The sequence below is a fragment of the Nannobrachium achirus genome, assembly GCF_963921795.1.
Source record: "Nannobrachium achirus genome assembly, chromosome: 8".
Classification (NCBI taxonomy): Eukaryota; Metazoa; Chordata; class Actinopteri; order Myctophiformes; family Myctophidae; genus Nannobrachium; species Nannobrachium achirus.
Genome location: NC_137817.1, coordinates 3,412 through 31,397, shown reverse-complemented (window position 1 = coordinate 31,397; position 27,986 = coordinate 3,412). Strand labels below are relative to the sequence as shown.

Genomic DNA, 27,986 nt, shown 5'->3' with positions numbered 1-27,986 from the left:
CTGTATCCATTTAAACTTAATCAAGGGAGCAAGAGATTCTCAGAAGGCTCTGTTGCCAGTATTGCCCCCGGAGAAGGCAAAACATGATTTATGGTTCAATGCAAAAATGATAAATGTCAAGGAATTTGGGGATGAAGTGAATACTTGGACACAAAGTACAAAGGCTGTGGAAAAGGTTCAAGAGAATGAGGATGATGTGGACAATCTAATTAAACCAACAGACAGCATTTCTAATGTGATGCATTAAAGGAGAAGGACGCTCTGGAGGAGCAGGAAAACATTCTGAAAAAGAAAAGGGAAATGGAAGAGGAGGAAGAAATGTTAAAGAGGAATTGATGGAGCTTGATGCACAACTGAGCTGCTACCAACTCAAAAATAGCAATGTTAAAATCCTCCAGTCGCCAAGCTCAGTCACTCACACATTCAGATGGAATGGAATCCTACTACAGGAAAGGAACCATGTTAAAGGAACCCGCAGTCACACTCAATCCTCAAGCCAAAGATTTCCAACCTACCATGCAGCAACCTCCACTACCACAGCAACTGCTAACTCAACCTTCCACGCAGCAATCTCTACAACCACAGCAACAGTTAACTCAACCTTCCACGCAGCAATCTCTACAACCACAGCAACAGTTAACTCAACCTTCCACACAGCAATCTCTACAACCACAGCAACAGTTAATTCAACCTTCCACGCAGCAACCTCTACAACCACAGCAACAGTTAACTCAACCTTCCAAACAGCAATCTCTACAACCACAGCAACAGTTAACTCAACCTTCCACGCAGCAATCTCTACAACCACAGCAACAGTTAACTCAACCTTCAACAGCAGTAGGGTCTCAAATCACTGGTTTCACACGGTTTCAGTTTTATGGTTGTAACCCGCTCGAGGGTTCATGGTTCACTGTTACAATGTTATGGTTGCAACCTCTTCATGGGTCTGACTCTGTTCTGAACGTTTTGAGGTTTTAACTGTGATTTAAGTTTGGGTTTTGCACATTGTTCTGATTTCACTGAAGGCACTGTTTTATATTTGAACTGTTGGTATTTTGCATTGCTATTTATTATGGTGTCTGATAAAGGTGTTCAGGATGAAAATGAATTATGCGTAATGGTTGAACTGCCCGCCACTGGGGCTGAAACACATAGGCCTACTGATGGTGACGCACTGCACACTGGCTGTTGTAAAGGGTTCACAGCCGCCAGAGGCTGAAAAGCAGTCCGAAACCACTCAAAGTGTTGTCGAAACAGAGACACCGGTCATGAATCGAAAACGCATATTGACACCTAAAGCCCTACTGGATAAACTGGAAACTTTGCAAAAAGAGAGAAAGGCAAAATTGAACAAGGCATCTAACCTGCAAAAAAGCATTTGGGAGTGGATGCAAACTGGATCCCAACATGAAGTGCAATGTGTGTTTATGAAGTATTTAAACTTAATCAATGTGTGTTTATGAAGTATTTAAACATAATCAATGTGTGTTTATGAAGTATTTAAACATAATCAATTTGCGTTTATGAAGTATTTAAACTTAATCAATGTGTGTTTATGAACTGGATGCAAACTGGATCCAAACATGAGGTGCAATGTGTGTTTATGAAGTATTTAAACTTAATCGAAGTCTGTTTATGAAGTATTTAAAGGAGGAGGAGAAGGCAAAACATGAGTTATGGTTCAATGCAAAAAGCATAAATCTCAAGGAATTTGTGGATGAAGTGAATACTTGGACACAAAGTACAAAGGCTGTGTAAATGTGGTTGTGGTTCAAGAGAATGAGGATGATGTGGACAATCTAATTAAACCAACAGACAGCATTTCTAATGTTTTATGGTTGTAACCTGTTTGAGGGTTCATGGTTCACTGTTAAAATGTTATGGTTGCAACCGGTTCGTGGGTCTGACTCTGTTCTGAAGGTTTTGAGTTTTTAACAGTGATTTAAGTTTGGGTTTTGCACATTGTTCTGATTTCACTGAAAGCACGGTTATATATTTGAACTGCTGGTATTTTGCATTGCTATTTATTATGGCGTCTGATAAAGGTGTTCAGGGTGAAAATGAATTATGCGTAATGGTTGAACTCCTGCCAGTGGGTCTGAAACGCATAGGCCTACTGATGGTGACGCAATGCACGCTCAAAGGGTTGAACTTGAATTTGAATTTGTGCAGGTTGAGCAAGCCACGCTGGCTGTTGTAAAGGGTTCACAGCCCCCAGAGGCTGAAAAACTGTCCGAAATCACTCAAAGTGTTGTCGAAACGGAGACGCCAGTCACGAAATGAAAAATCATATTGACACCTAAAGCCCTGCTGGATAAACTGGAAACTTTGCAAAAAGAGAGAAAGGCAAAATTGAGCAAGGCATCTAACCTGCAAAAAAGCATTTGGGAGTGGATGCAAACTGGATCCAAACATGAGGTGCAATGTGTGTTTATGAAGTATTTAAACTTAATGTGTGTTTATGAAGTATTTAAACTGAATCAATGTTTTTTATGAAGTATTTAAACTGAATCAATGTGTGTTTATGAAGTATTTAAACTTAATGTGTGTTTATGAGGTATTTAAACTGAATCAATGTGCGTTTATGAAGTATTTAAACTTAATCAAGGAAGCAAGAGATGCTCAGAAGGCTCTGTTGCCAGTATTGCCCCCGGAGGAGAAGGCAACACATGATTTATGGTTCAATGCAAAAATGATAAATGAATCCTACAACGGGAAAGGAAACTTCTTAAAGGAACCCGCAGTCACACTCAATCCTCAAGCCAAAGAGTTCCAACCTACCATGCAGCAACCTCCACTACCACAGCAACCGCTAACTAAACCTTCCACACAGCAATCTCTACAACCACAGCAACTGTTAACTCAACCTTCCACTCCGCAACCTCTAAAACCACAGCAACAGTTAACTCAACCTTCAACGCCGCAATATCTACAACCACAGCAACAGTTAACTCAACCTTCCACACAGCAACCTCTACAACCACAGCAACAGTTAACTCAACCTTCCACACGGCAACCTCTACAACCACAGCAAGTCTACAACCGGGTACAAGTCCAATGCATTGGTGGTTCATTGTTTCAGTTTTATGGTTGTAACCCCTTCGAGGGTTCATGGTTCACTGTTACAATGTTATGGTTGCAACCCGTTCGAGGGTCTGACTCTGTTCTGAAGGTTTTGAGGTTTTAACTGATTTAAGTTTGGGTTTTGCACATTGTTCTGATTTCACTGAAGGCACTGTTTTATATTCGAACTGTTGGTATTTTGCATTGCTATTTATTATGGCATCTGATAAAGGTGTTCAGGATGAAAATTAATTATGAGTAATGGTTTAACTGGGGCTGAAACGCGTAGGCCTACTGATGGTGACGCAATGCACGCTCAAAGGGTTGAACCTGAACTTGAATCTGCACAGGTTTAGCCAGCCACGCTGGCTGTTGTAAAGGGTTCACAGCCCCCAGAGGCTGAAAAACTGTCCAAAACCACTCAAAGTGAAACGGAGACACCGGTCATGAAACGAAAAAGCATATTGACACCTAAAGCCATACTGGATAAACTGGAAACTTTGCAAAAAGAGAGAAAGGCAAAATTGAACAAGGCATCTAACCTGCAAAAAAGCATTTGGGAGAGGATGCAAACTGGATCCCAACATGAGGTGCAATGTGTGTTTATGAAGTATTCAACCTTAATCAATGTGTGTTTCTGAAGTATTCAAAAGTAATCAATGTGTGTTTATGAACTGGATGCAAACTCGATCCAGTGAGGTGCAATGTGTGTTTATGAAGTCTTTAAACTGAATCAATGTCTGTTTATGAAGCATTTAAACTTAATCAATGAAGCAAGAGATGCTCAGAAGGCTCTGTTGCCAGTATTGCCCCCGGAGGAGAAGGCAAAACATGATTCAAGGGTTAATGCAAAAATGATAAATGTCAAGGAATTTGTGGATGAAGTGAATACTTGGACACAAAGTACAAAGGAAAACATTCTGAAAAAGAAAAGGGAAATGGAGGAGGAGGAAGAAATGCTGAAAAAGAGAAAGGAAATGGAGCTTGATGCACAACTGAGAGCTACCAACGGAAAAATAGCAGTCGCCCAGAGTCGCCAAGCTGTCACTCACACATTCAGATGGAATGGAATCCTACTACAGGAAAGGAACCATGTTAAAGGAACCCACAGTCACACTCAATCCTCAAGCCACAGAGTTCCAACCTACCATGCAGCAACCTCCACTACCACAGCAACCGCTAACTCAACCTTCCACGCAACAATCTCTACAACCACAGCAACAGCTAACTCAACCTTCCACACAGCAACCTCTACAACCACAGCAACAGTTAACTCAACCTTCCACACAGCAACCTCTACAACCACAGCAACAGTTAACTCAACCTTCCATGCAGCAATCTCTACAACCACAGCAACAGTTAACTCAACCTTCCACGCAGCAACCTCTAAAACCACAGCAACAGTTAACTCAAACTTCCACACAGCAACCTCTACAACCACAGAAAGTCTACAACTGGGTAAAAGTCCAATGCATTGGCGGTTCATGGTTTCAGTTTTATGGTTGTAACCAGGGGTACAAGTCCAATCCATTGGTGGTTCATTGTTTCAGTTTTTGGTTGTAACCCGTTCGAGGGTTCATGGTTCACTGTTACAATGTTATGGTTGCAACCCGTTCGTGGGTCTGACTTTGTTCTGAAGGTTTTGAGGTTTTAACTGATTTAAGTTCGGGTTTTGCACATTGTTCTGATTTCACTGAAGGCATAGGCCTACTGATGGTGACGCAATGCATGCTGGCTGTTGTAAAGGGTTCACAGCCCCCAGAGGCTGAAAAACTGTCCGAAATCACTCAAAGTGCTGTCGAAACGGAGACACCGCTCACAAAACGAACACCTAAAGGCCTACTGGATAAACTGGAAACTTTGCTAAAAGAGAGAAAGGCAAAATTGAACAAGGCATCTAACCTGCAAAAAAGCATTTGGGAGTGGATTCAAACTGGATCCAAACATGAGGTGGAATGTGTGTTTTTGAAGTATTTAAACTTAATCAATGTGTGTTTATGAAGTATTTAAACTTAATCAATGTGTGTTTATGAAGTATTTAAACTTAATCAATGTGTGTCTATGAAGTATTTAAACTGTATCCATTTAAACTTAATCAAGGGAGCAAGAGATTCTCAGAAGGCTCTGTTGCCAGTATTGCCCCCGGAGAAGGCAAAACATGATTTATGGTTCAATGCAAAAATTATAAATGTCAAGGAATTTGGGGATGAAGTGAATACTTGGACACAAAGTACAAAGGCTGTGGAAAAGGTTCAAGAGAATGAGGATGATGTGGACAATCTAATTAAACCAACAGACAGCATTTCTAATGTGATGCATTAAAGGAGCAGGAAAACATTCTGAAAAAGAAAAGGGAAATGGAAGAGGAGGAAGAAATGTTAAAGAGGAATTGATGGAGCTTGATGCACAACTGAGCTGCTACCAACTCAAAAATAGCAATGTTAAAATCCTCCAGTCGCCAAGCTCAGTCACTCACACATTCAGATGGAATGGAATCCTACTACAGGAAAGGAACCATGTTAAAGGAACCCGCAGTCACACTCAATCCTCAAGCCAAAGATTTCCAACCTACCATGCAGCAACCTCCACTACCACAGCAACCGCTAACTCAACCTTCCACGCAGCAACCTCTACAACCACAGCAACAGTTAACTCAGCCTTCCACACAGCAATCTCTACAACCACATTAACTGCTAACTCAACCTTCCACGCAGCAATCTCTACAACCACAGCAACGGTTAACTCAACCTTCCACGCAGCAACCTCTACAACCACAGCAACAGTTAACTCAACCTTCCACACAGCAATCTCTACAACCACAGCAACAGTTAACTCAACCTTCCACGCAGCAATCTCTACAACCACAGCAACAGTTAACTCAACCTTCAACAGCAGTAGGGTCTCAAATCACTGGTTTCACACGGTTTCAGTTTTATGGTTGTAACCCGCTCGAGGGTTCATGGTTCACTGTTACAATGTTATGGTTGCAACCTCTTCATGGGTCTGACTCTGTTCTGAACGTTTTGAGGTTTTAACTGTGATTTAAGTTTGGGTTTTGCACATTGTTCTGATTTCACTGAAGGCACTGTTTTATATTTGAACTGTTGGTATTTTGCATTGCTATTTATTATGGCGTCTGATAAAGGTGTTCAGGATGAAAATGAATTATGCGTAATGGTTGAACTGCCCGCCACTGGGGCTGAAACACATAGGCCTACTGATGGTGACGCACTGCACACTGGCTGTTGTAAAGGGTTCACAGCCGCCAGAGGCTGAAAAGCAGTCCGAAACCACTCAAAGTGTTGTCGAAACAGAGACACCGGTCATGAATCGAAAACGCATATTGACACCTAAAGCCCTACTGGATAAACTGGAAACTTTGCAAAAAGAGAGAAAGGCAAAATTGAACAAGGCATCTAACCTGCAAAAAAGCATTTGGGAGTGGATGCAAACTGGATCCCAACATGAAGTGCAATGTGTGTTTATGAAGTATTTAAACTCGATCCAAACATGAGGTGCAATGTGTGTTCATGAAGTATTTAAAGTTGATGTGTGTTCATGAAGTATTTAAACTTAATCAATGTGTGTTTATGAAGTATTTAAACTTAATCAATGTGTGTTTATGAAGTATTTAAACTTAATCAATGTGGGTTTATGAAGTATTTAAACTTAATCAATGTGTGTCTATGAAGTATTTAAACTGTATCCATTTAAACTTAATCAAGGAAGCAAGAGATGCTCAGAAGGCTCTGTTGCCAGTATTTTCCCCGGAGAAGGCAAAACATGATTTATGGTTCAATGCAAAAATGATAAATGTCAAAGAATTTGGGGATGAAGTGAATACTTGGACACATAGTACAAAGGCTGTGGAAATGGTTCAAGAGAATGAGGATGAGGTGGATAATCTAATTAAACCAACAGACAGCATTCTAATGTGATGCATTAAAGGAGAGGTACGCTCTGGAGGAGAGGGAAAACATTCTGAAAAAGAAACGGGAAATGGAGGAGGAGGAAGAAATGTTAAAAAAGAGGAAATTATGGGGCTTGATGCACGACTGAGAGCTACCAACGCAAACATAGCAGTGTTACAAACCAAAGTTTACACAGCAACAGTTAACTCAACCTTCCACGCAGCAATCTCTTCTCTACATCCACAGCAACAGTTAACTCAACCTTCCACGCAGCAATCTCTACAACAACAGCAACAGTTTACTCAACCTTCCACACAGCAATCTCTACAACCACAGCAACAGTTATCTCAACCTTCCACACAGCAATCTCTACAACCACAGCAACAGTTAACTCAACCTTCCACGCAGCAATCTCTACAACCAAAGCAACAGTTAACTCAACCTTCCACACAGCAATCTCTACAACCACCACAACTTTTACTACAGCAACTACCATCACTGCAATCACTACAACCGCTACAACCTGCTCGACAACAACCACCACCCATTCCAACACAACCACCATCTGTACAAAGACCACATGTATCTTGGAATGCAGCACAGGACAATGTTCAGGACAATACAACAAACATGAACCCGGCTGTGCAGCAAACAAACCCCACTGTAACTTCACAAAGTCACAACACCTCAGCTATTTTCAACTTATTACAAAGACAAAATGACATAACCGCCATGCTAGTACAGCTACAAACTTCTCACTTACTGCCACCAAGAGAGATTCTATGTTTTGATGGAGATCCCCTGCAGTATAGAAGCTTTGTCAGAGCCTTTGAACATTGTGTGGAGAAGAATGCAAGCAGCAAAGAAGATTGTTTGTATTATTTGGAAAAAGCAGCAAAGGAGATTGTTTGTATTATTTGGAAAAGCACACCCAACAGTGACAGTTTGAAACAGAGTAAAACACCAGACTATACACTGATCCATTCAACCTAAATAAATCCAAAAGCAAAAGACACTGGTATGGAACTCCTAGTTCCACAGTTGACTATGGACGAGGTTCAATTCCCCGCAGTGTCCTGCTCATTGGGTTTTATAAAAGTGTTGAATGGAACAAGAGTCTGTCTGTATCATAGTTTGTTTGGTCAGTAACAAGTCTGCACCGGTCTAGTCAGTAGTACCACAGTCAGTCTCGTTGTGAGCTTGGAGGTCTGCTATTTTCGGTGCTTTTAAACATTTCAGACCCTGCCTCTCCAACAATCTCTCCATGTCCCTGGACAGTGCCATAGTTTATTTAGTCAGAATATCAGACTATTTATGTACTTTTGATCAGAAGTATACAGTATGCAGTATTACTTTATTTTGTTTATTTATTTAGTTATTCATTTTTGTGTCAGCATGTTGGCACTGGAAAAACGTATTTAAATTGTGTCTGAATAATCCCGTAAGGGATGGGCTGTGAAAGGCAGCCAGACACGAAAATAAAATCATTCATTCATTTAGTCAGAAACGTGGTGTAGTCGCTACCATAGTTTAGTCAGTCAGTCAGTCACCGTCAGTTCATTAGTCCATCCGTCAGTCAGTCCATCAGACCATCATTCCTTATCAGCACCCATCCGTCCGTAGGTCCGTCCGTCCCCATCAGTCCATCAGTCCCCACACATAATTGACAAGCACATCCTCACAATTCTATAAAGGTCGTACATGTAGGTCAATATACACGTGACAAGCAGCAGTCTTGGTGACTTAATACTTTGTCGCTTGACTATGGTCTATTTTCAGTCATAGATTCCTTGGACTGGCATTGGTACTATTGACATTTGAGATGATGCTCTCTCCCAAAGACAAATGTTAATGCATGGTTTGAGGGCCACACGCTGCAGATTAAAGTTTGATGTTGACCCTGAAGTCAAGAACCAGCAATATGCAACACTGCAATATTGAAGCTGTTCATGTATCATATCGCTTCTCCCTCTCACTTTTCAGCCCACTCAATGAGAAAACAACTGAAACGATTACAGGCCTACTGTTTGAATTAAATCAGACCTCGAACCCATAGCCTGTAGATGTCCATGTCTTTGCAGCTATAGTGATAGGATAGTTTGTTTTATTTCCCTCTGTGTGGTCCCCAACGCCTTAACTCTGACTCAGTACAGTGCTGTAACTATGTGTATAAGGCAGGGGTCTTCAACGTTTTCAGGCCAAGGCCCCCTTAGTTGAGAGAGAGATGAAGCAGGGACCCCCACAACCTGTTCATAGATTCCATATAGTTTCATTATTGGATTCATGTCAACTTGTGTTTTCAGATATTTAACCACTTGAACCGTCAATACTTAATAAACTTCACCTTTCACTCTGTTCTTAGTCTGCTCTTTTTCACCTCTACACGTACCAAACCTCTTGACTAAAATAGCCGATCTACAAGCTCATAACGCCTCACAGCGCGAGGCGTTGTGAGCTTGTAGATCTGCTATTTTTGGTTAAAGTTCTCAGGAAAAAACAGGTTTCTATCACACAAAGATTTGGAGGACCTCCTGTAGTAACTCTGAGGACCCCCTAGGGGTCCCGGACCCCCTGTTGAAGACCCTTGGTATGCGGGTTAAACTCTGACTCTATGTACTGTAACGATGTGTTCTATATGTTGAATCAGACTCCGAACCCGTAGCCTGTTGTATACATTCTTTATTTGTTTGTGTTCCCTTTTTGTCCTTGGTTTAAAGTCAAAGAGTTAAAGTTTCTTTAAGAAACTACTCAAGTGGGTTCCTATATGGTGTATTTGTAACTTGAATCACTTAAGTTGATTTTTTAACTGTTTTATCGTACACTGGTTCTAATGTTGCTCTTTAATCCTCTATATCCATGGTAAAGTTTTTTTTAACATATTGTAGGTAATCTAGGTATACATGGTAGGCCTATAATTAGGCCTACCAGGTATACCTAGATTACCTACAATTTTGTAGGCCTAATTAAAACAGGTGTGTTTTCAGATGCCTCTTAAAGGAAGCATCTGAGGGGGCCGTTTTTAGGTCCAAGGGTAGGGCGTTCCAGAGCTTTGGAGCTATCGCCTCAAAGGCTTGTTCGCCCTTGGTTACTAAATTGGTCCAAGGGACCTCAAGGAGGTGCTGATCTGCGGATCTGAGTGAGCGAGTGGTAGGGTTGGGATGGATAATTTCTGAGATATAGATAGGGGCTTGGCCATGAATTGCTCTAAAAGCAAAAGTGAGGACTTTGAAGTGGATCCTGTAGTGTACCGGGAGCCAGTGCAGAGAGGCTAGAATGGGAGTGATGTGACATGACTTTCTTGACCTAGTGAGTAACCTGGCAGCAGCATTATGAACCAGCTGCAATTTGTCAATGGATGTTTTGTTGAGAGAGGTAAAAAGTGAGTTACAGTAATCCAGCCTGGATGAGATAAATGCATGGACAGACATTTCAAGTTCAGAGTGGGATATGATGGTTCGGAGTTTTGCTATATTTCTGAGGTGGAAGAAACAATTGCGTGTGAGTGATTTGACATGATTATCCAGGTGCATGGACTGTGATAAATAGGATGTTTTGGTTTCAAACATGTATTGTATTACGTTTATATGAATAGGCTACACAGGGTATGATCTGAACTGTAAAACTATATTTTGGACACTATCTGAAGTCTGCTGTGACTGTCCCAGTTGGCTCTCAGACCCCATGCAGAGTTCTATTGTTTCAGATAGATCTCACAGACCCCATGTAGAGTTCTATTGTTTCAGATAGATCTCACAGACCCCATGTAGAGTTCTATTGTTTCAGATAGATCTCACAGACCCCATGTAGAGTTCTATTGTTTCAGAGAGCTAAACTGTCTTTACCAGCTGTCAGGCCTGGAGGTCTCACCTTTGGGTTAGGGTTAGGGTTAGGGTTAGGGTTAGAGGTTAGGGTCTGGGTTAGGGTTAGAGGTTAGGGTTAGGGTCTGGGTTAGAGGTTAGAGGTTAGGGTTAGGGTTAGGGTTAGGGTCACTAGAGGAGGTCTCACCTTTGTGTGTTGTCTGATTGCTGATCTGTCCTTTTGATGTAAGCTTCTTTTTGATCTATCATTGTGTTTTGAAGATTCTACAGACAGGAATATGTATCGGAAGTCCATTTCAATGGGTGTCACTTTGAAGACAACAATGATCAAGGGGTGTCACTTAGTTCACTTTGTCTGCCTGTTTGAACAGCTGTCTGTCTGTAAGCCATGTGATTTGTTTATTGGATGTGGCATAGCTCAGGGGTAGAGAAACCGTTATTAGAGCACGAAGGGTTCCCAGTTCGAATCCGGGCTCCCCCTGAGTGAATGTCGAAGGGTCATTGGGCAAGACTCTGAACCCCTAGTTGCTCCCGGTGAGCAGGTTGGTGCCTTGCATGGTTTCCTCCGCCACCGGTGTATGAATGTGTGCGTGAATGGGTGAATGTAATGCACAATCTCTGTAAAGCGCTTTGGATAAAAGCGCTATATAAATGCACCATTTACCATTTATTGGACATACTGTATTTAAAGTCACTGTATTCTTGATGTTAGCACACAGTAACCTGGCTGTCATGCCGCGAGGTGGGACAGGTCCCAGCTCTCTCGTACAGGCTTTTGCTATGCTGGACACTATTCTTGGATTATGCTGTTATTGCCTTCTAAAATAAACGCTTGGACATCTATACATCATATTGGAATCATATTCTTATAATCAAGGTTTTAGAGTGAAATTCCTATTTATCAGACTGGTCAAAAACCACGCCCAGGTGGGTGTGGTTTTTTCACACTTTGCACACTTGCCAGTATGCAAGTGATCACCCTCCCCTGTGCCAATGGGTTAGGGTTAGGGTTAGGGTTAGGTTTTCAAAGTAATGGGTCCCGGGACCCACAGGTGGTCATTCGAATGGGTCCCAGAAATGTTTTATGAGTCCCCAATAAAATGTTTTCGAGCGCTATGAGCTTGTAGATCGGCTATTTTCAAAATGTTTGAAATATTTGTATACTTATAAGTTATAAATAATGTTAATGCTAATGTTTGAACTTAGAACTAGGATTTCTAAATACACTAGGCTACAGACACCAATTTAATTATTATTTATATCACTGGGACCCCAATTTATCTGATAAAATATATGTTAAAATTAGTGCTGTCCAACGATTAAAATTTTTAATCGCGATTAATCGCATGATTTCTGTAGTTAATCGCGCGATTAATCGCATAATAAAAATATATTTTTTATTGGCTCAAACTTTCATAATATGTTGTATATTTGGTGCAGGATGCATCCAATGTATTTTTTTATAATTATACTATATGTATCCAATACATTATAAACTCAATGTTATTTATTTCATTACATTATAAATGATAACCCCTCTGCACTACATAATTTAAGGCAGTGGTGGTTCAGGTTTTCAACCAGTGGTCCTTGAGGGGGTTCCAGCTAAACAGTGGTGTAAAGTAACTAAGTACATTTACTTAAGTACAATTTTGAGGTATTTGTACTTTACTTGAGTATTTCCAATTTTCCAATACTTTTACTTCTACTCCACTACATCTCAGATCGAAATATTGCACTTTTACTCCACTACATTTATTTGAAAACTTTAGTTACTAGTTACTTTTCAGATATAAGATAATATTTAAAACATACATGAACCACTTTAGCCATGTTGTATACTTAGGCTGTTTGAAAATAGCCGATCTACAAGCTCACAACATGTCGCATCGTGACGCGTTGTGAGCTTGTAGATCTGCTATTTTCAACACTTTCATACTTTTACTCAAGTACATTTTGAATTCTGGGCTTTTATAATTGAAACAGAGTATCTCTACATTGTAGTATTGGTTTTACTTAAGTAAAATATGTGAGTACTTTTTCCACCACTGCAGCTAAATGATGGAGAGTTGGTAAACCAAATGGACCCTTATAGATCTTTAACTCTTATTTTTGGGGTCTGGGAGAATAAATCTAATCAAATGGTGGTCTGTGGCTCAAATGCTGACTAAACACACACACACACACACACACACACACACACACACACACACACACACCATTTCGTTCCTACAGTGTTCAGCTGGTTTCGTTCCTACAGTGTTCAGCTGGGGGCTGGCCCTAACATACTGTAGCCTACTACAGACTGTAGTCCTGGCCATCTGGAGGCTAAAGCCCTTTGCACACAGGACAGTTGCGTTTTTTTCGTTTGCGGCATGAATAAAACGCATTGGATTTGGTGTGCAAGGCTGTGCCGAATCGGCGCTGCGGATCCAAAAAGGAGTCATAAAAGGAGTGATGAGTTTTTTACCGCATGCGACAAGACGCACAAATCGAACTGGGTTCGATCGAGAAAAAAACGCACGGCGGCAGCCACTCGTCGCACGGCTAATTCGGAGCCGGTGTGCATGAGGTCATAGAGAATCATTGTTTTCTTTTCAAAAAATTATATTGTCCGTTTTATCCGTGCGGTTAAACGCGCCTGTGTGCAAAGGGCTTAACTGTTAGCGAACTTGCTAACAGGCTAACAGCAGGGGGAGGTTGCTTTCTAAAGGCACCTGTAGATGAGTAATTCCACTGTGTTTTTCATCATTCATTCAACCCAGCTTCCAGACAAACACACACACACATGGTCTCACACACAGTGAGCTTGAGCTCCTTTCCTGACTTTGAGCTGAGCTCTGCTGCTCTGCTCTGGAGTCTGGGCTCACCACCATGCTCACCAGCTAATGTTGACACTCTGAGATGCGGAGCGCAGAGGGAGGCTACGGAAGCCTCAAAGGTTAAAAAAAAAAGGCAAAAAAAAAATATATATATTTTTTTTTTTGCGTTAATTGCGTTAAAAATTTTAATCCCGTTAATAGGCTAGTGCGTTAACTTGTTAATAATGCGTTATTTTGGACACCATTAGTTAAAATACTAGAGTACAAATGGAACGGGTCCATTTGGTTCTATTTGTCCACTGAGTTACAGACCCATAAAGTTCTATTTGGTTCCTAACTATCATTTATCTGGGGACCCCCTGGAACTCCCTCAAGGACCCCGGTCCCCGGACCCCACTTTGAGAACCACTAGTGAAATGTTTTTAGCTGTTCCAGTTTTAACTGATAATAAATCTTTACAGTGTTTATCTTACACAATACATTAAAAAACGAATGAAACCATCTAACTTTTATAGCAACTTGAAATGAAGTAGAGCAGCAGAAACAGCACTAGTTTCAGTGCGCATGCGCCATGTCCCTGCAGTGTAGAGACGTCACATTTCAAATTCACCTAGGTAAAACTGAATGTATCCTCTTTGGATCTAGTCAGAAACTTAGCCTAGTTGAGAACTTCACAATTAAAGTAGGTGACACTGTGATTGAAAGAAAAAAACACATCTGCTACCTGGGTTGCATCCTGGAGGCTAACCTATCCAGTGAAAAAATGACTACCAAGGTAATCAAAAAAGTCAACCAACGAATTTGTTTCTTGCAAAGGGTTGCCCCGCTGATCAATATTAAATCTCGAAAGACACTAGGAGGTGCTCTTATTGGGCCCCTCATTGATTACGGAGTCCTTGTCTGGTATCGCGATGCCCCAGCTGCCTTAAAGTTAAAGCTCCAAACAGCCCAGAACAAACTAATTAGGGTTGTGCTTGGTCTTCCTCCTCAGACCCACCTTACCGATCATCACCACGAAAGCGTGGGGTGGCTCTAAGTAGCTGACAGAGTACAGCATCTTGCAATGGGCCTGGTGTACAAGATACACTACACCTCCAAGATACCCATGTACCTGGCAAACTACTTCTTAAAGGTCAAGGATGTTCACGATCACAACACCAGAGGCAGCTCCACTAATCATCATCAACGTAGATTTAACACTAAACAAGGCGCTAACTCGTTCTCCTGCTATACCATCAACATGTGGAACGCCCTTCCACACGCCTTAAAGGAGAGCAAAAAGGAGTACAAATGGAACGGGTCCATTTGGTTCTATTTGTTCACTGAGTTACAGACCCATAAAGTTCTATTTGGTTCCTAACTATCATTTATCTGGGGACCCCCTGGAACTCCCTCAAGGACCCCGGTCCCCGGACCCCACTTTGAGAACCACTAGTGAAATGTTTTTTAGCTGTTCCAGTTTTAACTGATAATAAATCTTTACAGTGTTTATCTTACACGTTACATTAAAAAACGAATTAAACCATTAACTTTTATAGCAACTTGAAATGAAGTAGAGCAGCAGAAACCGCACTAGTTTCAGTGCGCATGCGCTATGCAGTGTAGATGGTCACCGAATTCATCAGGGGCACCCCTCTTGGTGTAGCACCCGAGACGCTGTGCCACTACGGTCAGGGAGCGGCCCGGTGCTACGCTAAAACTTGTGCCCCTAGTGAATTCGGGCGCGCACGCAGGAAGCAAGCACGCACGCACGCACGCACACGCACAGAGACGTCACGCAGCAGAGACTGGACCACCCGATCTACTATGAATCCCTGCATTCCATGAGGAGAAACTACTCAAAAAGACCCTCATTCCCTGCAGTGGAACTGCGCAGTTTTTGTAGCTCCTCTAACACAGACTACGGGAACTGCTCTTTTTGGCCCAGGGAATGGCAACGCTTTTCTATTGGCTGTCCTCACGGGCCAGCGCTTTCAGAGTTCAGACGTTACAGACCCAAACTGCAGGAATTGCTCCTTTATCTCCATCGAATGCGCAACGCTTCTCCATTGGCTGTTCTCACGGGAACCCCGCCCCCTCTTTCAGACCGGCTAGTGGGGTTTCCATGGCAACGTGGCTAAAAATGAAAACATTTCAACATTACGGTGGTTTTGTCATATAATAAATGCATTCTATTTATAATATTTAAAGCACATTGTATTTTATATTATTTTATTTTACCTTCCTTCAATGAATGTATATGGTTTGTTGGCGCATTTATTTATTTATTCATGTATTTATTTTGTGCTGACCGAAATTACAAGTCCATCGTGTTTAATTAATAATCATTTAAGGATATTGATAATGTATTTTGGGCTATCGTGTTTATTCATTATTCAATTATAAAAAATATAATGTATTTTTTGGGGCATTTTTAACGGAAGTCACATGAGCGGAAGTTGCGTAGACTCTCAGCCTCTCCAAGGAGTCGCAGCAGAGCCGGAGCCCGCGCTGCTCAAAAATAATTGCGACCGTAAGGTCGCAGTTTAGTTGCGACCGTCAGGGAGCAGTTTACTATGAAAACCTCCACCGGCCGTCCGTCGGTCGGTCGGTCGGTCGGTCGGTCACACGTCACACGTCACACCTTTGCCCTGCTCATATCTCCGCATCAGTATGACATCACACCACATGTGTACACAAACCTTTGTGTACGTTGCTGGGGCAACAGTCTGTTGTTGCTGGTTTGTTAGTGTACGTTAGCAACCACCTTAGCAACCATGGTTTTACCCTAGCAACCAACTGTTTACCCTAGCAACCAACTGTTTACCATAGCAACCATGTTTTTTTACCCTAGCAACCAACTGTTTACCATAGCAACCAGATACGCAGAGCAGGGATCTCCATATATGGGCATAAACAGGTGACATCACACTGATGTCAGATACTCAGAGCAGGGATTTCTCCATAATATATGGGCATAAAAGGGATTCTGTTAGGGATCTCCATATATGGGCATAAAAGGGATTCTGTTAGGGATCTCCATATATGGGCATAAAAGGGATTCTGTTACGGATCTCCATATATGGGCATAAAAGGGATTCTGTTAGGGATCTCCATATATGGGCATAAAAGGGATTCTGTTAGGGATCTCCATATATGGGCATAAAAGGGATTCTGTTAGCTGTTAGTGATCTCCATATATGGGCATAAAAGGGATGCTGTTAGGGATCTCCATATATGGGCATAAAAGGGATTCTGTTAGGGATCTCCATATATGGGCATGAAAGGGATTCTGTTAGGGATCTCCATATATGGGCATAAAAGGGATTGTATCCCAGATGATGCTCTGTTAGGAGATCCACACTAACAGAATCCATATATGGTCCTACCGACAGCTGCTATAAGCCAACCCTGGCGATAAGGTCTGAGTCGAAGAAATGCTTCTTTCCTGGCAAGAATTGCCCCTTTATACTGTAGGGCTCGTTTGTGTATTGTATGACATCACGCCACATCATCGGCTGAGGACTGTGTAATGTCATCATATCTCCATATATGGAGACATAAGTTGCTCATGCCCAAATATGGGCTGGTGAGGTCAGACTTAGTGTGATGCGTAGGTTATCTCCATATATGGAGATTCAACTTCAATGAGTAACCATGGCAAACTGTCAACTGCCCGTATGTCTTGATAATTGGTAAAACAAATTTTTTGGCCTATTTGTGGAGATAAGCGACCAACGGTCGCTTATCTCCCGATTAGGGAGTCTTACTGGTATCAAAACCTCCACCGGCCGTCCGTCGGTCGGTCGGTCGGTCGGTCGGTCGGTCACACGTCACACGTCACACCTTTGCCCTGCTCATATCTGGGCTCGTTTGTGTATTGTATGACATCACGCCACATCATCGGCTGAGGACTGTGTGATGTCATCATATCTCCATGTATGGAGACATAAGTTGCTCATGCCCAAATATGGGCTGGTGAGGTCAGACTTAGTGTGATGCGTAGGTTATCTCCATATATGGAGATTCAACTTCAATGAGTAACCATGGCAAATCACACCGTACACAAATGACCCTTATATAAGACCGGCATTATCTACCGACAGCTGCTATAAGCCAACCCTGGCGATAAGGTCTGAGTCGAAGAAATGCTTCTTTCCTGGTATAAGACCGGCATTGTCTGTCGTACATTTCGGTCAATTCCAGTGGGGATGCCATTGAAAAGTTAATCTAGTTGTACAAAGTAATCAAAGAATGGGTTGACTGGTAGGCTGGTTGACTGCTTTATCTGTGGAGAGTGTATGTCACTGAGAGTCCTTTTATAGCGATTGAAATCATGATGAGATCACGATGAGTCATCTATGCCCAAATATAGATTTCTAGGTCAGATGGCCCATGGAGTTTGTGATGCCAAACCTAGCAACCCAATATAAACAAACCTGATGTCAGACCTGAAGTATCCTTTTATACCCATATATGGAGATACAGAGATCTCCATATATGGGCATATTAGAAAGCCCATATATGGGCATATACGGATGACATCAGGGATATCCATATATGGGCATAAAAGGGACAAGGGCTTACAGTTAAGAGATCTCCATATATGGGCATATCAGAAAGCCCATATATGTTCATATACTGATGACATCAGGAATATCCATATATGGGCATAAAAGGGACAAGGACTTACAGTTAAGAGATCTCCGGGCATAAAGGGACGAGGACTGTTACAGTAGATATAGAGATGTCCATATATGGGCATAAATGAACAAGGACTGACAAACACTGAGATCTCCATATAACCTATGGGAATATAAGGGACGAGGACAATGCGTAGCATTGTGAGCTTGTAGACCTATTTTCTAAATATTGTTGTACATTAAAAACTTGAAATGGGTCGTTCTGCATAGTACTTGGGATTTGTTGATGTAAATGTTCACATAGAGTGTAATAATTGGTAAAACAAACTTTTGGCCTATTTGTGGAGATAAGCGACCAACGGTCGCTTATCTCCCGATTAGGGAGTCTTACTGGTTGCGACCGTAAGGTTGCAGTTTAGTTGCGACCGTCAGGGAGCAGTTTACTATGAAAACCTCCACCGGCCGTCCGTCGGTCGGTCACACGTCACACGTCACACCTTTGCCCTGCTCATATCTCCGCATCAGTATATAGGGCTTGTTTGTTTATTGTATGACATCACGCCACATCATCAGCTGTGGACTCTGTGATGTCATCGTATCGCATCAGTATATAGGGCTTGTTTGTTTATTGTATGACATCACGCCACATCATCAGCTGTGGACTCTGTGATGTCATCGTATCTCCATATATGGCCATCTCCGTATATGGAGATATAAGTCGTCCATGCCCAAGTATGGGCTGGTGAGGTCAGACTTTGTGTGATGCGTAGGTTATCTCCATATATGGAGATTCAACATTCCAGGCAATGCTCTCTTCCCTGGTGAGAATTGCCCCTTTATATAGGGCTTGTTTGTGTATTGTATGACATCACGCCACATCATCAGCTGTGGACTCTGTGATGTCATCGTATCTCCATATATGGCCATCTCCGTATATGGAGATATAAGTCGTCCATGCCCAAGTATGGGCTGGTGAGGTCAGACTTTGTGTGATGCGTAGGTTATCTCCATATATGGAGATTCAACATTCCAGGTGTAACTATGGCTACCCGTATGACGTGAGAGGTGGAGGTTGTGATATTTGTGGAGATAAGCGACCAACGGTCGCTTATCTCCCGATTAGGGAGTCTTACTGGTATCAAAACCTCCACCGGCCGTCCGTCGGTCGGTCGGTCGGTCGGTCACACGTCACACGTCACACCTTTGCCCTGCTCATATCTGGGCTCGTTTGTGTATTGTATGACATCACGCCACATCATCGGCTGAGGACTGTGTGATGTCATCATATCTCCATATATGGAGACATAAGTTGCTCATGCCCAAATATGGGCTGGTGAGGTCAGACTTAGTGTGATGCGTAGGTTATCTCCATATATGGAGATTCAACTTCAATGAGTAACCATGGCAAATCACACCGTACACAAATGACCCTTATATAAGACCGGCATTATCTACCGACAGCTGCTATAAGCCAACCCTGGCGATAAGGTCTGAGTCGAAGAAATGCTTCTTTCCTGGTATAAGACCGGCATTGTCTGTCGTACATTTCGGTCAATTCCAGTGGGGATGCCATTGAAAAGTTAATCTAGTTGTACAAAGTAATCAAAGAATGGGTTGACTGGTAGGCTGGTTGACTGCTTTATCTGTTGAGAGTGTATGTCACTGAGAGTCCTTTTATAGCGATTGAAATCATGATGAGGTCACGATGAGTCATCTATGCCCAAATATAGATTTCTAGGTCAGATGGCCCATGGAGTTTGTGATGTCAAACCTAGCAACCCAATATAAACAAACCTGATGTCAGACCTGAAGTATCCTTTTATACCCATATATGGAGATACAGAGATCTCCATATATGGGCATATTAGAAAGCCCATATATGGGCATATACGGATGACATCAGGGATATCCATATATGGGCATAAAAGGGACAAGGGCTTACAGTTAAGAGATCTCCATATATGGGCATATCAGAAAGCCCATATATGTTCATATACTGATGACATCAGGAATATCCATATATGGGCATAAAAGGGACAAGGACTTACAGTTAAGAGATCTCCGGGCATAAAGGGACAAGGACTGTTACAGTAGATATAGAGATGTCCATATATGGGCATAAATGAACAAGGACTGACAAACACTGAGATCTCCATATAACCTATGGGAATATAAGGGACGAGGACAATGCGTAGCATTGTGAGCTTGTAGACCTATTTTCTAAATATTGTTGTACATTAAAAACTTGAAATGGGTCGTTCTGCATAGTACTTGGGATTTGTTGATGTAAATGTTCACATAGAGTGTAATAATTGGTAAAACAAACTTTTGGCCTATTTGTGGAGATAAGCGACCAACGGTCGCTTATCTCCCGATTAGGGAGTCTTACTGGTAATAAAGATATACAACATCTTATTATTGCGACCGTCAGGGAGCAGTTTACTATGAAAACCTCCACCGGCCGTCCGTCCGTCCGTCCGTCCGTCCGTCCGTCGGTCACACGTCACACGTCACACCTTTGCCCTGCTCATATCTCCGCATCAGTATGACATCACACCACATGTGTACACAAACCTTTGTGTACGTTGCTGTGGCAACAGTCTGTTGTTGCTGGTCTGTTAGTGTACGTTAGCAACCACCTTAGCAACCATGGTTTTACCTTAGCAACCAACTGTTTACCCTAGCAACCAACTGTTTACCATAGCAACCAGATACGCAGAGCAGGGATCTCCATATATGGGCATAAACAGGTGACATCACACTGATGTCAGATACTCAGAGCAGGGATTTCTCCATAATATATGGGCATAAAAGGGATTCTGTTAGGGATCTCCATATATGGGCATAAAAGGGATTCTGTTAGGGATCTCCATATATGGGCATACAAGGGATTCTGTTAGGGATCTCCATATATGGGCATAAAAGGGATTCTGTTAGGGATCTCCATATATGGGCATAAAAGGGATTCTGTTAGGGATCTCCATATATGGGCATAAAAGGGATTCTGTTAGGGATCTCCATATATGGGCATAAAAGGGATTCTGTTGGGGATCTCCATATATGGGCATAAAAGGGATTCTGTTAGCTGTTAGTGATCTCCATATATGGGCATAAAAGGGATGCTGTTAGGGATCTCCATATATGGGCATAAAAGGGATTCTGTTAGGGATCTCCATACATGGGCATGAAAGGGATTCTGTTAGGGATCTCCATATATGGGCATAAAAGGGATTGTATCCCAGATGATGCCCTGTTAGGAGATCCACACTAACAGAATCCATATATGGTCCTACCGACAGCTGCTATAAGCCAACCCTGGCGATAAAGTCTGAGTCGAAGAAATGCTTCTTTCCTGGCAAGAATTGCCCCTTTATACTGTAGGGCTCGTTTGTGCATTGTATGACATCACGCCACATCATTGGCTGAGGACTGTGTGATGTCATCATATCTCCATATATGGAGACATAAGTTGCTCATGCCCAAATATGGACTGGTGAGGTCAGACTTAGTGTGATGCGTAGGTTATCTCCATATATGGAGATTCAACTTCAATGAGTAACCATGGCAAACTGTCAACTGCCCGTATGTCTTGATAATTGGTAAAACAAACTTTTGGCCTATTTGTGGAGATAAGCGACCAACGGTCGCTTATCTCCCGATTAGGGAGTCTTACTGGTATATATTATTATTATATCTACGTTCACGGTTCGCCATCTGATCCTACGGTAAGTTTGTTTGCCTTCAGTTGTTAAGGGGTGGCCGCTAACGTTAAAGCAAAGCCCGGAAGTTTGTTTTGTTGTTGTTGTTAGACCTCCCTTTGCTTAGACGGTTAGACCACCTAAACCTAACCTTAACCCTAACCTTAACCTCAGTACAATTAACGCTGGTGAATGTTAACCTGGAGAAACGCTAACCTGCCGACGTTGTAAATGTTAACCTGGTATAACCAACGGGAGGTCAGTGCTCAGTCCCTGCCTGGTTTGTTTACGTGTAGCTGATGGTGGCTGAAATCATGATGCATTCAAAGCTTATGTTAGATTCTCTCTTGGTTGGCTTTTCAATGCTAGTTAAGGACTGTGGGGTCAATGTTAGATTCCGGTGTTAGCTGATCTAGTGACAGTCATTTTGTGCTGCTCATATAACATATATAAACGTGTTACCTGATCGATGAGATCAGGTCTGATTCATAAACCAAAAAGCAAAAACTATGGTAGCTACAATGTGTTGCTAACGCTGTCCAAAATCAAACATCTGTTCAAATAATGTTTAGTTTTTCTGTATGTATGAAAGACAGCCTGAGTAGACTTTGAGTTCACTTTACCCAAAAACCTCATTTATGCTATAATTCCTGCCTGGCCCTGTTGAAAAAGCAAGCAATCCACAACAGGCTGTTGTGGATTGCTTGCTTTTTCAAAAGCCTGGAATGATATAGGTTGATTTGCTCTATTAGAATGTAAGATACAACAAGTAATAGCCCACAAAGCTCTGAAGTGATTATTATGATCAACCAATGGACTATTCTATGGCAAACGTCCCATATCCCTCATTTGGTGTAATGTACCCTTTACGTGTGAAATGACTAACTATATATGATTTGTGTGTTGTCAGATGTCATTCCCACCTGAGACCACTGCCATCCTCTTCTCATTTTATGAGAAGGGGATGACAACAAAGAGGTCCACCCTAATTTCAGACGCTGCTGAGGCTTCTGGCCTTCCAGCGGAAGCCGTTAAGGTACTGTAAAGTAAATTAGCTTTGTGGGTGTGTGGTGAAGAGGGTGGTGGGGATATCTTGAGAACTTTTCAAATAGCCATAAAAGTTTGCTTTCTCTACTCTAGAACTGGGTGGGAAACAAACTGAGAAACCGGAGGAAGAGAAGGGCCCAGACAGGTTGTGACCTCACAGGTTACAACCTGTTTTGCCGTGACCACATGAAAAAAGGTATATTCTGTCATGTTATTTACTGCTTAATCATCCGTGCCAACAAAGAGCTTTATGACTGTAAATAAAAGTCTAGGAGATAAATGACATTTCTCTCGATAAAGAATGATCCACTATAAACTTTCATCAAGTATCCCTTCTCTTTTTTTTTTAATCAAACATAGCCTCGGGATCCCAGGCTTGTATCAAGCATGAGTCATGACTGAAGGTTGCTTTACTTATTTAGCAGCATTAATACTAGTGGGATACATTTTCGGATGGCAATCTATTTGGTACTTTCTTTGCTCTAAATATGAAAAAGACACCTACAACCCACCCTGACCCTGCATATTTTCCCCCACACTTTGCTGCCTAGGATGGCTTGGGGTATAAGACGGGGTAAAACTTTTAGGTTTTTTTACTCATAGTCAATGCGACCTTTCCCTCAATGAATTCCTGCATATCTGATTAAATAACCAAAAAAGAGGGACAGCCACAATACTAGAATGAGCGTCAAAAAAATCAATTTGCTAAAAGTGTGGAATCATGCCCTTAAAGTTTTAGTTCACTGAATCACTGGTTTCATCTCTGAAAACTCACCTTTCAGGGGACCAAAGGTGTAGGCAGGCATTGACGCTAAGGCGTGCCCACCTGCCCCCGGTAGGTAAATAAAACCTTCTGGCAGCAGGTGAAGTTGGCTTTCGGGTTGCCCGACCGGGCATAAGTGCTCATTGGAGAGGGGACACAACCATCTATAAACACAACACAAGATATCTGTCTAAACACCTGAACGTGGCCAGCACGCTCTGTCTTCTATTCTGCGGAATGTAAAATATGTAAATGTAATATGTAAAAAAGTGAAATGTTTTTACTGTTGCTACAATAAAATAACAAGTGTGAAAACATAGACATATTCAATCGCTATGTAGGTATTTGGATTTGCAAGTGTTGAGGTACAGTATGACATTTCTATTGCACAGCCGCAGTAAGTAAAGAATGAAGTGTTAAATTGAGCGGCAATTAATCTTACCTATCATTTTATAATGGACAATTTACTTTCATATATGATGGTCATGGCAACCCTTATTGAGGTCCTTAGGCTGTCTACAGGCTGATGCCCTCTAATAATAATGCTGCATGATACTTTGTTCTTTAGGGGACATAAAACATGCTGGTGCTGCGTGGTCAGCCTTGCCAGCAGAGGAGAGGGCGAAGTACCTGGAGAGAGCCAGAGTGGAGAGTATTGGTGAAGGGAGTGAGGAGAGCAAGCTACTGAGGAGGAAGAGGCTGATGAAGCAGCTGAAGGACCAGGTTGGATGTAATGGTTCACCCGATCTACTGTGAATCAATTCATAGTAGAGCGGGCGAATGGTTAAGGTGGTTAAGGTGTTCTGCATGTGTTCAGATGGCCTCCTGTTCTGGAGTTCCCACGTTCCAGTTCCCCCATGTTCCGGGGCTTTGATGTTGAGGTGTCCCTAAGATTCGTGGTTCCGATGTTCATCTGCTCTTTCGGTAAAACGTATTTAATATCTGTCCTATGTTTATTTTATAATAAATAAACTCTCTAGTGTCTAAAGCCAATTGCCAGAAGGACGGATCTATTTTTTAATTTCATTTTACATATTAAATATTGTGAATTGGAATCCCTGGAAACCAAATTCAACGTTTTTTTTTTTTTTTTTATGTTGTACTGAATTGGGGAGAGGAACCCTTTTTTCTTCTTTTCACCATTTGTCTGGTCAGAATTTTTTACGGCCAAGCTACACCAGATAATGCTCTCACACGTATGCTGGACTTGCGTGTCCACACCTGGTGTAGACTACACCATTGAAATGAATTGGGTCTTTCTAAACGTGCATTGCGCGTGCAGTAAATTCCACACACGCACTTTGAAAGGCCTGGTGTAGCTCTGCCGTTAGGTGGACCTTAAAAGTGTATTCAGTGATAATGAAAGTGGCTGGGGCTCATCTTGTCCCTTACTGGCCTTACAGTGTGGAAATGTTTAGTTTTTTATAGATTTTTTACACCATTATAATGTTCTCGTTTTGATCATTAGACCCAATCACTAAATATTGGTAGGCCTACGTCTCCAGCTTCAGGATATGTATGAAACTGATTTACTCTGAGACTGTGGCATTTTATGAGTTCAGTAGTTTACAATCTAGGCATTTAGCAGACGTTCTTAATTCAGAGCGACTGTGGTTCTCAAAACTTTTATTTTGACCATCATAACTAAACATCATAACATAACTATGGCCATACTCTACCCTGATTGGTCGGGGACTGGCTGGCCACCTCTGAAAACCGAATCAAGCTATACTCGTAACATGGGCCATGGTGGAAGTCCTTATATGGTCAGCACACATTCTAGTGAGGAGAATGAATGGAAAATGTACCAATTATATTTTTATTTGAATGAAATACAATCACTGAATATACCTTTAAGTGAGATGTGTCTATTACATATTGGAGAGGCCCCTCCTTTAACACACACAGACCAAAGTAAGAGCAGAGAATACTGCTTACTTTTTCATGATAATTGAAACCTAATATAATTAACATGTACAGTATCATACAAAATTGGGAGGGTGCTTAATGCATTTTTTTGTTGTGACAAATTCAAAACACCTTTGTTTTGTTTCTGCAGATGTTAGAACTTTGGATTAAACCTTAACCTAAAGTTCAAACAAAGTCACAATCACAATAATCACAATGAATTGCAGCTTTGAAGCTAGTTAAAGTTACAATTCCCTGAAACGTCCTTCTGGGTAACAGGATCTAGACACTAACCATACATTTTGGACCATTTACATTTTTATATGTTAGATTAATTCTGAAATGGTCTTCATACTCCTACTCTACAAACAATAAATGGTAACACTTTTCAGTCTAAGATGCTGATTTTTCATAAAATGGACACAGAATAATCAAATATTCCTGTCTGTGGGTCAGCAATATTTGGACAACAGCATTACACTCATGATTGCAAAGCTCAGTTTGCTGGGACTTCATCCCGCCGGGACAGCCCAAGACACCAAATTAGATTGCCTTAGCCAAACTCACTGGCCCTCAGCTCACTGTTCTGTATGAGGGACACACATTACACTGCAAAATACAGAATGTTAATGTACATTGAGAGAATATATCCCATAAGGGTCTAAATGCACCTAGTGTTACATAAAGACATTTTAAACTCCCACACGGGGAGTGATTTGATTTGTGGACACTCTGTGTTAAACTAACACACTGCTACACTAGGGTGAACCTATTTTCAGCCTATCAAACCACAACGCAAACCGCTATTGCCTAAAACCGGGTCCCTCAAAGCAATGTGCACGCTGGTATTGTGACTGCTTACATTGAACAGTTAACTGGCTGTGATGGCACTCAACCATGAAATCCTTGGCTCCTCCCAGTTTTAAAGGAACAGTTATCTAACACTTGAGTAATTAATGTTAAATAACTTTTCTTTTACTCGTGTAACATTTTTGTTGACTCTACCGACCAGTAAGAATTAGTAACCGAATTAGTGTAGTCTATTTGCTTTATAGAGATGTCAATGCTGTTTTCTCCTTTTAGCTACTGTAGAAGATGCACCAGAGGAGCCTGGACAAAATGTGGTAAGCTGCTGTTCCAACTATGAATGTGGCAAAATAAGGACTATGTACATACAGTATTTGTTAACAGTTTACACATTTGCATTTGACTTCTACACATCATTTAGTGTGTGTTTCAATTTTCATATACATTTGTGAAATACATACAAAGGACCCAAGCGTTGGGTCAGAAAGAAACAAAAGTCACACTCAGTCCCTCTCTCTAAGCCTATAATCATTAAACACACACTCGCTCTCGCTTTGAATATAGGAACACCTTAAGGCTCCCTGTGGGGAAAAAAAGTCTAGACTAGAGCTCAAGAGACTCTTGCACTATAAATTAATTCCTGTTTTTAGAGAAAGCTTTTAAACACGCTACTGTGTTTCTGGTGTCTTTGCCAATGGACCAGGAGAGTGACCAGGAGGGTGACCAGGAGAGTGACCTGGACAGTGAGGGCATTTTGGATTTGAGTCCACAGAAACGGGTACAGGTCAGTCGTGTGCACGCTTCTGTGCACATAATGCATAGAAGCCCATTCATTAGTGTGCGCAAGCATTAAGTGTCTGACTTTTTTTAATTATTTTTCTACTTATAGGATAGCAGTCCCACTCCCTACACATCCAGCACCACTTCCAATTCCGTGGGCCTGCAGAGAACTGCAGCTACAGTCCCTCTACAAACTGCACAGGTCGGTCATCGATATAATGGAAAAGACTTGCTCACTCACTCACTCAGGGACAGGGGTAACAAATCTTTTGCAGTCACTTTGGGACAAATGGCAGCAATTTTTCCCTTCAAACTATTTCATTATCATACCAATAACAATTGCTCATATAGAAAATGAGTTTAAAGATAGCAGCCCTTTTTACATGTGCAGTAGTTCTAGAGGTCTACTCGGTACAGATAGTAGCCCTTAGGGTGGTTTTATTCCATTGGCTCCTTTTACCACAACAGTTCACAAATATTTGCCAGACCCATGAAATGGGTAGGCCTACATAAGCAAATGTCGGTCTGTCCCTTTTCTATATAAAGGGTATATATGATGATGACATGATGATGACATGCCTACAAAAGGCATGATGTCATAAATGATGATGACAGACAGGGGGTCTGGCACAACCAGGTTGACCTGGTCTAGTTTTTTTGCACATTGTTGTATTTCTCCCAGGTATTAATTGGACTTTTTTGGTGTTGGTCATGTTTTCAAACTCACTTTGGGTGTGTGTAATCTGT

The 27,986-nt window shown here is 41.7% G+C and overlaps 1 protein-coding gene across 1 annotated transcript in view; it reads left to right on the top strand.

Moving 5' to 3' along the window:
* p2ry2.1 (purinergic receptor P2Y2, tandem duplicate 1) overlaps nt 1-27,243 on the top strand; it is a gene marked incomplete at both ends in the record, with an annotated part of 101,429 nt that extends 74,186 nt beyond the window's left edge. The window contains 2 exons of the mRNA XM_080731114.1: nt 24,346-24,467; nt 27,163-27,243. Of these exons, the coding sequence (XP_080587240.1) occupies nt 24,346-24,467; nt 27,163-27,243 (203 nt within the window). The remainder of the gene's footprint in view (nt 1-24,345; nt 24,468-27,162) is intronic.
* Between the last annotated feature and the right edge of the window lie 743 nt (nt 27,244-27,986).